Source organism: Hydra vulgaris, chromosome 03, assembly GCF_038396675.1.
Source record: "Hydra vulgaris chromosome 03, alternate assembly HydraT2T_AEP".
Lineage (NCBI taxonomy): Eukaryota > Metazoa > Cnidaria > Hydrozoa > Anthoathecata > Hydridae > Hydra > Hydra vulgaris.
In genome coordinates this window covers 17,178,554-17,192,500 of record NC_088922.1, presented here as the reverse complement: position 1 = coordinate 17,192,500, position 13,947 = coordinate 17,178,554, and the positions used below count along the sequence as shown (strand labels likewise).

Here is a 13,947-nt window from a genome sequence, read left to right as displayed (position 1 = left end):
AAAACAAAATTGTTTATAGTTAACAACAATTTTTTTTTTTGTACAACAATATAGTTTCATTAAATGATGTTTGGAAAATTAATCTCTGGTTTCAAAACAAAATCTCTTATAAAAAAAATAAACTTTTAATAAATTAACTAAATAATGTAATTTTTTCATTTATTACTCGCTAATTTTTTTAAAATAAAAAATCCATTTTAAGTTGCAAGTCGCAATTGGAAATTTAAGAAATAATCATTTAAAAAATTTATCATATTTTAATTCATTTATACAAATGTTGATAATGAAATAAATTTATATCAAACAATTTTTAAAAGTGCAATATTAAAATTAATTATTTAATATTAAAAAATTGAAAGAAAATAAACATTCCCTATTAGTAATAAGAATAATTTAACTCGTTTTAGGGTAATTAATATTATTGCAGTAATTTAAAAAAATTCACATTAGGTTAATGTGATAAGCATTTTTTATTTAAAACAAGGCCTGTTTATTATATATTTTGTATTGGTTTGCTTCAAGCTTGTTTACATCCAATATTTGCGTTTTTCAACTGAAAAAATCAATCATTGCTATAAAACAAAATAAAAATAACATAACATAAACAGCGATAATATAAAATAGCACCTTTTTTGATATTAAATAATTGTTATTATTTAATAGAAATATAAGAAAATTTTTTTTATTGTTTTAAATAAACTAAACTGTTTTCTTTGTTTTCTGCTTTAATAAAAAACTTAAGTTTTTTTTGTTTTTAATTTTATTTGAATTTTTTTCATTTGTAAATTTTGCTTCCAACTAATTGTCATTCAAACTTTTGTAAAAAAACTTTTTTACATAATCATCTTTTTTATAAAGTTTTTTTTTATCTTACCGCTTATAGACCAACTTGAAAGTTAAAAAGTGATAAAAAGTTTCTTAATGGAAGTTAAGAAACTTTATATCATTTAGGTGTATATAAAATTTATCATATTGGTGTTTGTAAAATAGCTTTACAGGTATGTAAATTGCCAGCAGCGTAAGGCTTTTAAACAAGGCCTGATCTTCATTGAACATTTCTTTTATGGTCTTGCTGCCATGAGCTTTGTTGACATCTTGAGGTCTTTTTAATACTTATTCTTGATTCAATAGATGTATGTCTGAAGATTCCCATCCAAATGTTAGGTTCTCTGTACTCAGAGTATTCTGCAACTTTGTCTAGAGTGTTAAAAAATATGTTTCAGGAATTAAATATTGGTTCTTGATTCACTTCACTATGTTTCTAAAACCTTTTTTCACTTGACTTTTAAGGATCTGAAGACAGCAACAGCATTTTGTTTAACATGTGTCATTCAAAATTAAACATATAATGGAAATATAATTTTCAAGCACGCTTTAATGGCATAAGATGAAAAATGTGAAGCTTAATTGTTTCTAGTACTGACCTTTGTATCTGTAAAATTTCAAATGTTCCAACCAACCAGATTATGAACTGTCAATAATGCTTCTAGGAGAACCACCATGTGTTCATTCTATGTAGCAGTTTGCTGCTTCCTAAAAAACCATGGTAAAAAATAACTGATCAGCTGCATTCCCACAGTACACAATACTACCAGCCTTGACATTTTTTTTCAACACATTTAAGACTACATTTACAAATTACTGTTTTAAAGTCTGGGTTGTTGCTCAAATTTATCTCGTCATAGTTAAATATATTAGTTGCAGTAATGTTTTGTATTGTAATGGATAATCAGAGTATAGACAAACTGACTTCGATCAGTTTAGGTTTTTGCCAGTTTTACTTTGTCAGCAAATCAGGCATTTCAGTTGATACAAATAATGAAGGATTTCATCCAATCAGGGCCAGATTAAAAATATTTTTATATTTTGTATCAATCACACTTACCCATTAGCAGGTATATATTTTTCATATCCAAAAGTATTTTCCAGTCATTCAAGATGTCAAGATATATTTGAAATGCATTTTGCGTAGTTTCTGCTGGGTGCAATGCATATGAGCAACCACCCAATGTTCATTTATAAATTCTCATATTCTTTGTTGACATTTGTGTGGCACAACGTATTTCACAACAGAATGTTAAACAGAAATTAATCCGTATGAAATGATAAATCACATCCATGTTGAATACAAACTGTTTGTTGCAAAGCTGCAGCAAGCGATTGGTCTGATTGTAATTGTTTTTAACTTTTTTTTTGAACTTCCATTTAAATAGCCAGAGTTACTACATTATTGAAGTTTTGTTGACTTTAGAGCTTATACTGATAGATGGTACTGGCATAGATTCTGGCAGTTAAAATGACTCTTGTTGAGATAATGGTGTTACTAATGTATTAACAATATGTAATTTTGACTGATCTTTTTTATAGATGCAGTCCTCGGCAGGAATGGCGGGCAATCTGACTCTATGTGTGACCAAGCATTCAATATTTAGTTGCAACAACTTGACCAAAGCTTTTCAGATGTTTGATAACGTTATCAAATGTCTAAAAAGCCGTGGTCAAGTTGTTGCAACTAAATATTAAATACTTGGTCAAGCATAGAGTGGGATTGCCCGCCATTCTTGCTGAGGCCTTTAGACGCCAAGTAGACAAGTTTCGCCAGTTTTTCCTTTTTTAAAGTTTTTTTAAAGGTAATATACCTTATGTTTAAATAGATTTTTGATAATAACTGATTCAAAGTTTATGCAAAGAATACAAAGATTTATTGGTCAGTTTAGATATATTAATTAATAAAAACCTTATTTACCAAGTTTAAAATAAGCATATTTCATTCAATCCCATAGTTCACTGTTTCTGTTTTATAACTTTTTATTGGATGAGGAAAATTTAATTTTGACTGGCATAAAATGTTATACAAGGATATGTTTTAAAATCACTTATAACAAATTTTACTTTAAAGTGTTTTATGCCCATTTTTCAAAAAAGAAAATTTTACAATAAATCAAAAAATATATCCTGTTTTACTTTAACTTTTAAGCAAAAATTAAGATTTTTAAAGCGTTTTTTCTAAATAAACTACCCAAATCTGAAAAAAGTTGCTATCTGTGTGTTTGTGAGTGCGTGTGTATGCGTGTGTTTAAAACTCTGAAAAAAATTAATGTTACGCTAGTTTAATAGTATTAAAGTTATTAGTTTTCAAACATTTAAGCATAAAAGTTAAAAATAACATTTTTTTAAAAGAGTTTTCTGGGTTTTAATATTTAGTAAAAATATTTGTTCTATTATTCTTCTCTTTAAAGTTCACAGTTTCTATTGTGCATTTTCAAAAAGTAAAATCATCTGATAAAGTTAAGTAACTCTATTAAACAAAGCAAGTAATTGTCACCATGTTTAGAAAAAAATGACAGAAAAAATATAATAAATTAATATAAAATGATAATATATAATGATACAAAATTGTACTAATCCTACCAGTACAAACTTGTAGTTCAAATAATTTTATTGATAATATAAATCTTATTTTCTTTTTTTTTTTTATTTAGACCGTTTTATGGGTATTACAAGAATGAGAAAGATTTTCTTCAAATTTATTTATATAATCCCAATCATGTTTCAGTGTATGTATTTTTTTTTAATTTTTATTTATTTAGTTATTACTTTTTAAAATAATATAATAAATAATATAATAAAATAATATTTAAAATAATATTTTTAAAATCCTGTCTCTGGATAAATTCAATCATTTAAAAAAAGTACAATGTTAGTATAATATTTATATATTTGTTTGGCATAAGTAAGTACTTATGACTTTCTTTTGTGGTAGAAGGGTAGGGATTGGTTGTTTGGGGGTGGGGAGGAAGAAAGTCCACTTTTATAGACATCTCAGTAGTTTTCCATTTTTTTATCCATACCTTTATAAATAATTTACGTGAATATTTCATGATTCTTCTAATACTGATTGACGCTTCAAATTGAAATTTCTCTATAATTAAATACTTTATGTTTAGAGCTGGAGATCTGCTCATAAATGGCTCAGTAATGAATCAGTTCTTTCAACCTTTTGAAACACATATACCATTTATTCTTCAGGTTAGTTAACTATTTTTTTATTCCATTATTTTTTATAAGTGTCTTTTGCCTAAATGAAATTATGTGTTTTATCACAACAACTAATTATAAAATATAAAAGCATAAGAATTATTTATGTGTTCAGGAATTTAGGAACACTCTTTTAAGTTCACAGTTTTTAAATGAAGTTGAAGAAATGGAGTTTTTAGCATCTTTAAAAGTATCTTGCAACTCTAACATTTTTCAAAAATGAAAAAACTAAAGACATCTTTAAACATAGAAAAAAAATGTTTGTTTGTATTTTCTATATGATAGTGAAACAGATATTTACATCTTTTTGATATTTTTAAAACTAATTTTCTTACACAATTCATTCTAGTTAAACTGTCTAAACTAAAAATATTAAACTAAATTTCACTTTTTTATTAAAACAATAAAATATTAAACTGAGTTAAAGTAATAATACTGTAACTTAGCAACTCCTTGATGTTTCAAAAAATAACAAACACTACAAGTTTATGATTGGATAAAAAAAAATTGTTTCAAGACCAAATCTTTCTCTTTGTTCTATATTATTTAATTTTTTCCAATGGATGCTCTTTTTTCCTTGTTGATTCTAATTAAATTGACTGAGCATTTTTTTCTTATCCATCTACCTATATTGTTGTTGTTGTCAATATTGTTGTTATTGGTAAGTTTAATAATCATCATACTGATTGGCATGGTTGACCATCACTGACCTCGCTGGCATTAAAGCTCAAAAAAATTTTTTTTCTAATTTCTAAGATTTTTAACTTTGTATGTTTGGACAACTCTAATCGCTTACCATCACTTCTGATTTTGTTTCTGAATCTTTTTTTTTGTTCAATAATAAGTGGTTCAGCTCTACAATTTTATAGCATGATGATCTTCAGCTACAATTTTATAGCATGATGATCTTCAGCTACAATTTTATAGCATGATGATCTTCAGCTACAATTTTATAGAATGATGATCTTCAGCTACAATTTTGTAGCATGATGATCTTCAGCTACAATTTTATAGCATGATCATCTTAAGCTACAATTTTATAGCATGATCATCTTCAGCTACAATTTTATAGCATGATGATCTTCAGCTACAATTTTATAGAATGATGATCTTCAGCTACAATTTTATAGCATGATGATCTTCAGCTACAATTTTATAGCATGATGATCTTCAGCTACAGTTTTATAGAATGATGATCTTCAGCTACAGTTTTGTAGCATGATGATTTTCAGCTACAATTTTATAGCATGATCATCTTCAGCTACAATTTTATAGCATGATGATCTTCAGCTACAATTTTATAGAATAATGATCTTCAGCTACAATTTTATAGCATGATGATCTTCAGCTACAATTTTATAGCATGACGATATTCAGCTACAATTTTATAGCATGATGATCTTCAGCTACAATTTTATAGCATGATCATCTTCAGCTACAATTTTATAGCATAATCATCTTCAGCTACAATTTTATGATCTGAACTACTTATTATAGTTTTATAAAACTTTTATTTCTATTTTTTTATTTTTACTTTTTCTACATTAGATTCACCGTATCATCACACTTTTTGTACTGTTTTTAGGCTGACTGGAGTTCTTTTTGTGATTTTTTCATGATGGTCCATGGGCTTTTGTCTCTTGCTGAAAATTGTCTCCCACAAAATCTCCTAGAGTTAAGCATGCATATTCCCTGGTTTTAAATCATTGTTCATTGTTTAAATTGTTGCGTTCATTATTACGCATCTATTTCTAATCATAATCTTTTTTTTCATCATTTTCATAAGAACAACTTTCGTAAGAACAACTCTCTTAAGAACATAAGAACAACTTTCATAAGAACAACTTTCTTAAGAACATAAGAATAACTTTCATAAGAGCAACTCTCTTAAAAACACAAGAACAACTTTCATAAGAACAACTCTCTTAAGATCATAAGAGAGTGATTCTTAAAAGAACCCCCCTTCCTCCTCTGCGTATACTCTGCTGGCAAGAGTAATAAAAACAAGTTAGTAAAAAATAAAAAAATAAAAGTCATAGTATTTAATTTTTCTTTATGTAAAATTTATTATTTATTTCTTATCTATAATAACTTAGATGTATCTTAATAATTTCAAATACAATCGTTCAATAAATTTAAATTTTTGCAATCAAATCAATACAACAAAGATTTAAACATATCAAAGATTTCATTTAGTTATAAATTAAAGATTACAATGCGTTTCAAAAATTTTAATGTTTTTTTTCAATTAAAATTTAGAGTATGCATAATTAATGCATTGTTTAAAACCAAAAATATTTCTTTACCCATATTTTTTGAATGAATAAAAGTTTGTTACTTTGGTTGCATATTTTTCTGATTGTTTGAGTTTTCTTTAACATCATTTTGTAAAATTTTTTATTTGTAATTGTCATTTATTATTAACTACATTGTTATGATGAAGTTTGTTATCAAATGATTTTATTAACTGTTTGGTTTTATTTACTGTTTAGTTTTTTATTGACTACAATTTGCATGGAATGAATTTTATTAATCTTTCAAGCGTTTTATTTAGAGCACCACTGCCAAAAAAAGGTTGTTTTTTTTTTTTAATTTTCTTATTGTTATTATATAATTCTTTTTTAGGTTGAGATATTTTTATTATTAAAATAAACTATTGACTTAAAAATTGAAACTTTAAAATTTAAACTGTTTGATTGTATTTAAAGATAAATTTTTTGTTTTATTTTTAAAAAGCATAGTTTTTATGTTTTTGTGTTAAAATTTTAATTGCAGTTATCAAGCTAAGTTCCTATGATTTTTTTTGTTGATGTTAAGAATCAACTCAAGTTAAGTTAAAAATCAATTCTCTGGCACGAGCTTTAAAATTTGTGCATGTTCATTCTTGTGTCTGAGTTTAGCCAAAAATTAGTTCTCTAGCATGGGCTCCAAAGTTTGTGTTCATACTTTAAAATGCAGATTTTGGAGCCCCCTTGCCTTTCCTCCCCTTTCCTCACTTATTAATTTTAAAGGAATGTAAAACAGTTTAGAATTTTTTTTACTTGAAGAAATAGTTTATTTCTTTTTTTGAAAGTGTTAAATGCCAACTAATTCATTACATGAAAAATAAAACACAAGTCTCTTCATCGTAGTCTCTCCATTGTAGTCTCTCCATCGTATTCTCTCCACTATAGTCTCTCCATCGTAGTCTCTCCATCTTAGTCTCTTCATCGTAGTCTCTCCATCATAGTCTCCCCATCGTAGATTAAAATGTGTGGAAGCAAATCAAGAAATTGCATTTTTTTGTTTTAAGGAAGCAGAAGAATTTACAAGAATTCTTTTTACAAAAGAAATTTCTTTTTGTTAATTAAGTTTGAGTTATGTTTCTAATTAGTTCTCGATTACTTTTAATTATTGTTGTTACTTTTTGTTTATTTGTTAAAGCCATTCAAGGCGTTGAGAAAATTTGTTTGAGGAAAATTTGTTTTCTTTGTAGTTCACTTTTTTTTTTAAATTCTCAACAAGTTTTTTTTTTGTAAAAAATTAATGTTATTAAGGGATCGTCAATAAAGGACGTCATTCAGAATTTAAATACTAACCAGAAATAGAAGTTTATTGGCTCCCTTCTGCGGAGATTTTCTTTCAACATAAGGCGCTATAATACTTCAAAAGTCTCTGTGCACAAGAGCCAAAATTCTCCTATTTCTTGTCATTAGTTAAACTTAGCGTGGTGTCCTTTATGGATGACCCTTAAATTAATTTTGAATTTTTTTAAAAAAAAAATGGTGTTATTAAGTTAACTTTAAAAATGTTTTTTAAGATAATTAAAGATATTAAGTTAATTAAAAATTTGTTTTTTGAATGTTGTTACAAAATATTAAAATTTAATAATAATACTAAATTTAATATTAAAATTTAACAATAAATAATAACTAAAGTACACTGTTTTAAATAATTTTTATTTAGAACAATAAATTTTTTATTTATTTAATTCACGTCTCAAGGTTCCAGAGAAAGTTGCTACAGTCAAGGAGACTTTTTGTTTAAGTTTATTTAAAACTTTCAACCCATAACTCTAAATCAAAAACCTTGTAAGACACCATGTTAAAAAAACAAACAGTTTGAGCACAGTAGTTTCAGAGGTGTAAAGTAAAATGAAACCTCTAAAAATACTGCACTCTTGATTATAAGCCAAAAGTTTTATTACGAGTCTTGTACCACATGTAAATATATTATTAGTTATTCATTATAGAAAATAAATTATAAGTATTGTGTATTATAGATTCATATGAAAGGAGTTTAAATTATTATAAAAAAATTATCTAGAGGTTTCTTTTTTAAATAGGAACTCAGCATTGGTTAACACAAATGTATTTATTTATTTTAAAATTTCAAAAAGGTATTTTAAAATAAATAAGTATTTTGAATTAATGTATAACTATTGTAAGCTAATTTATAAATTTGTTTAATATTCAGAAAGTTAACTAAATATAATATTTATTGTAACAGTTTAAAAAAAATATTTTTGTTAAGTGTAATTACTTTTATTAATTAATTTTTATGTAATTCATTTAACTTGTCTCAGTAGTTTTTTCTTACATAAAAAGTGTAAAAATTATTTTGATAATGTTTTATTATTTTATAGATACAGTTTCTAATTTAACTTTTTCAAGTCCACACACTTCTGACCTGTTTCAGTCTCCTTTGATTAAAAGGTCAAACTTTGAAGTGTTTACTGAAGAAACTGTCCATGAGTAAGAATTATTTAATTTATTATATATCATTTGTTATATATAATTTATTAAATATTTATTACTTAACTATATATTATTGGCAGAATTATTTAATGATAAGCTTTTGTTTCTTGATTTTTTTTTTATAAAAACAGTTTTTTCATTTATTTACTGGTATGTTCATTTAAACTGTAATTTTATTAACTTAAAATAAAAATTTAAAAAACAAAATAATAACTCTTTTAAAAGGTCACATTTGCTGAATGTAAAAAAGCAAAGTACTTGTGCTGTGGAGGTAGATGCACTTGAATCAGCCATTTTAAATAAAAATAGTATCATGGGTAAGCTATGTTTACAAATACTAATTTGAATAAATTTTTGTTGTACTATTTATAATGCTAATTATGTAAATGTATATTTTTGTGTAGAAAGTATTGGAACTAATCCTGGTTTAAATGAATTGTGGGAAGACGAAAAGCAACGACTAAGAGACAACCATGAAAGTTCTATAATTAAGATTAGTGAATCTCAAGGTATTTAAAAGAGAATAGTTTTAGTTAAAAAATTTTTATTATTGATATTTATACCATATTTATGAATTGAAATAAAAAAATTTCTTGTCATTTTGCAAAATTTTAATAGCTCCTTAAAAATTAACATTTTAGATACACACATTATTAAGCTTTAACAAACCTAAAAAAAAATTACTTGCACCATATTCACTATAATAAAGAAGAAATTGTCTACAAATATCATTATAGCTTTGCAAAATTTATAAACTTCCAATCCACTGTAACAACTAACAAATGTAAAATAATCTAAAAAAAATTTCACTTTTTAGAACATTAATACTTGAAAGAAATACACTTACCATATTTGTATTTTTTTTTTTTGAGGGTAATAACCTCATAAGTCAATAACTTTAGCTGCTTTGGCATAGATGATGAATCTTTCATCAATGCTATATCTGACAGTTTGTAAGTGGAACATCAGTTGTTTAGATTTGTTGGAGTAATAAAGACAAGCAATTCTTGAGTTGTAAAAGCAAAAACAGTTTTAGGTGTCATTTTAGCATCAATGTTACTGTTAGCAGACTAACACATTTTGATCTAGTAAAGACTTGAGTAGTATTACTACTGTGTTTAGTGTCTCTAGTTCCAGAGCAGAGGCCTCCATAGGGTTTTAAATTTTTATTTTATTGTTAGTATATAGAATTGTTTAATAACTTATATAATTGTTTAATAAACACAATACAGTTAATGTTAATACAAATAATTATAAAAATTAATTATATAATCTATAAAATCTATAGGAATATATTCAAAATTTGAAAAAGCCTAAAGTTTACAAAATTTTTAAGTTCTCAAAATTTTAAAGTTCATCTTTATTTTTACAAATACATATATCATCATTATCTATAAAATCTACACTACACTTATTGTTCGTCTGTCATTTGTATCATTAAAAAATAATGACTAGATAAGTTAAAATTTGGATTCTAAACTGTTATTTGCAAAAAATTTGGATAATATGCATTCTTAATTTGCAAAAACCGAAGCATTTTCTAGGACTTTCACCTTGCCACATATAATATAGTTATGTGAATATTCTCTAGTTACTGCATGTTCTCATTTTACATGCTATACCATTATGTATACAGAACAAAAGGATTTTTTCAGGCAAAACAGTGTAAAACTTAACTATATAGTATTAAATAATTCTAAACTGAAATTTGTTTACAAAAAGTATCAAGCTTATGATAAAAGCCCAGCCCAGATTGTACATATTTTTTTTTATTGGTCATTGTTAACCATGTGAAGAGTTAAACATCAGAAGAATTCACCATCAATTTGAATAAAAGAACATGCAGCTAAACTTAAAAAAAAAAAGTTTTGAACAGAATGTTTTTGAAATTTTTTAATTAAAAAACTTTATTTTGTATATATACATATACATTAGAATGTTTACAATAGTTTTATAAAAATATAAAATAATTAAAATCAACACTTTAAGTTGTATCAGACAATACACACAAACATTCATATCATGAGTTAAAAAATTTATATCATATTACAATTGTATATATGTATTTATGTATATGTATATATATATATATATATATATATATATATATATATATATATATAGATATATATATATATATATATATATATATATATATGTATAAAATATAATTTTTTCTAATTATTTGTTTTTTTACACAAACTTTTAATATGATCATCAAACTTTAAATTCTTATCAATAAACCCCGAAAAGTTTAACCTTAGAGAAAACATAGATCTTAACATTACCAACTATTAAAAATTGACCTTCACAATTTTCTTCACACCAGAATCCATGTCTTAGTAATCTGAAAATGAAGAACCTAATCTTACCCTCTGTATGCAAGCACAAAGGTGTGATAACAAAAGTTTGAGACTTTTATTGGAAAATCCATAACCTTTGACAAATCCATAAATATTGAACCAATAATGCTTCCTTTATCCAAACATTTTTACCACTTCTTAAGTAAATTAAAAAGTGCATGCTGTGCACTGTGCCCTTTTCGAAATCCACACAACAGTTTGTTAAGGCTTGTCTCAATAAATACCCACATTTGCTCATGGCTTGAAATGGTTATTTATGAGCTGGCAAAATACTTTTTGTGTGGTAGTGAGACTTATCTGTTGGATCTTTTTTTTTAAAAAAAATGGAATGACATCAGCCATTTTTAAAAAGAAAAGAAATCACGATGAGATATATTGTTTATACAGGAAGTGAGGCTTACTCTAAAATCAATGACATAAGTTTTTAGCACAAATTTTGGAATATATCCACTAGTCTTCTTCTTAATATTTATAGAATCAATAATTCTAGTGATATCATAAGAAGTAATTTGATAAAGTTTAAAGTTTTGAGGATTTAATTTAGATTTTTTTTAAATGTTTGTAATACTAGGATGGTTTGCATATCTTATGATAGCCGATTCAAAAGAATTCTGTACATTGCAAGGAGAAGGGCAATAAATCACACCACTATTTATAAAAAATAATGCAACGTTTGTGAAATACAAGTTAAAATGTATGACAGTTGAAAGTTATTTGATATAGTTTTCCCATGTTCAATCAATGTTATATGTTTGTTTGAATTTCCTGATTTATTTGAGAGAAAAGGCTTGCATATCTTCCACAGAGACGTGGAGGAGGACTTGGATGCATTTGCATAATTAAAATATATTTTCTTTGCTTTTTTATTCAAGTTCACTACATTTTTCCTTTGTTTCCTGTAGAGAGACAAAGAAATATCTGATTTTTCAATATGGAGTTTTTTTTTTTTATTTTGAGCAAAGCATAATCCCTCTTCTAAAATCCTTATCATAAATAGCTTATTGTTACCTCTTAAGGTTTTAGTTTTTATTAGAGCATATAGATTTAGAGGTTTGTAAAAGATAATGTTAAATTCTCTTTCATTACCTGTCATTACATTGGGTAGACCTGAACACTGTAAAAATAAGCTCATGATGATAATTAATTCTTGTACAAATAATCTTAGAATGTTGTAAATAGATAATAGTAAATGAATAAGTTTTACCACAATTTAGTTTATTGTACTATAAAAAGATAAATGCAATTTTAATCATTACTGGTCATGCTTGTAGCATCAACTAGTCATGTTTATAGCATCAAATGGTCATGATTGTAGCATCAATACTCTTTCCATAAACTACTCATTTGACTCAAATAAGTTTTTTCAGAGCTTTTGTCTTTTAATAAAATATAATGCAAGATAGTAAATGGTATTATTGCATGTTAATTATATTCCATGTCTGTGACAAAATGTATTCACTACATCAAAGAATGAATGAAAGAATGAATAGCTTCTTAGAATAACTTTTTTACAATTCATAGCAGTTGCCTCATTTCCACCATCTGTTATGTATTGATAAGGGTTATTTTATCTTAAAATAAATTTAAAATACTCAAATCTATGTTAAATGTAACATTTCCTAAAATTTAATAAAGATGTGTATATTTTCATGTATATATGCCTCAATGTATAATTTTCATATTTAAAGATCAGAAAACATTATAAATATATACAATGTCTGTTCTTTCAAACTTACATAGATTTCAATTATACACACACACACACACACAGACACACACACACACACACACACACACACACACACACGCACGCACGCACGCACGCACGCATATATATCTCTTTGGTCCTTATCCATGGTGAAAGTTAATGGCTGAAAAGAAGAAAAAATCTGAAGAAAAGTTCCCACATAAACCTAAGTAATTCATAATTCTTTGATGGTTATCTTCCTATTCATGATGCCATGATGAAAGTACTATGTCATGGTGTGGGTATAATCAATATGTAAAATAGGTTTCATATTTTTATTCCAATTCATAAAATGATATAATAGAAAACAATATAATCCCACAAGTGTGAAAACATGGTTCCAAACTAAAAAAAATTATAATAATAATGACCAGCTGAAGATTCAGCTTAAGCCTCTCCTCTACTTTCTAACAAAGTGTTTAATGTTAATGTCAAACAAAGATTACATATTTTGATGTCTTGACATTTAGGCAAAGGCATTTGATAACCAAAGACCTTAACATTTTTACAAGATCTACAAGATACTTACAAGATATAATCATTCCTCTGAACATCTGGTTATACAGTTAACCATTAATAGTATTTTTTGCAGCAGCATCTGCAAATACTAAGTCATGATATATTGAGTATAGGGATCAAATGTATTGTGATGTGTACTGTTCTATCTATAAAATTTTATTTGTAGAAATATGAACATCAGACTATTATTCTATTTTTTGTTAGAATAATAAAAAAAACTTTACTATAATTCCACTAGACAATGACAAAGACAAATGCTAACTTAAATATATACTTCCAAACAATAAATATTTCTAAAAGATAAATGCTAGATTTTAAATAATAGATTACTTCTTTTAAACAAGTTTACAGTAAAGTAAACCGTTTCCTCCTCTAGTATAGCATTATTTTTCTTATCACTACCATTATTATTGTCATCAACATTTAAGAAGTCTTTTTGATGCCATGCTATTGGTACTTATAAAAGGTAAAACATTTTTAATGCACATCAAAATCACTTATTTTAGTAAAACTAAAGGTTTTAATTCTCCATATATCATATATA

General features: G+C 25.7%; 1 protein-coding gene across 3 annotated transcripts in view; it reads left to right on the top strand.

Annotated features, from left to right (window-relative positions):
- LOC100213595 (DNA polymerase zeta catalytic subunit) overlaps window positions 1-13,947 on the top strand; it is a 76,876-nt gene that overhangs the window by 5,262 nt on the left and 57,667 nt on the right. For all 3 annotated transcript variants that reach the window (XM_065792501.1, XM_065792502.1, XM_065792500.1), the window contains 6 exons: window positions 3,483-3,557; window positions 3,948-4,029; window positions 6,531-6,612; window positions 8,663-8,771; window positions 9,000-9,091; window positions 9,179-9,283. In XM_065792501.1, the coding sequence (XP_065648573.1) occupies window positions 3,483-3,557; window positions 3,948-4,029; window positions 6,531-6,612; window positions 8,663-8,771; window positions 9,000-9,091; window positions 9,179-9,283 (545 nt within the window). The remainder of the gene's footprint in view (window positions 1-3,482; window positions 3,558-3,947; window positions 4,030-6,530; window positions 6,613-8,662; window positions 8,772-8,999; window positions 9,092-9,178; window positions 9,284-13,947) is intronic.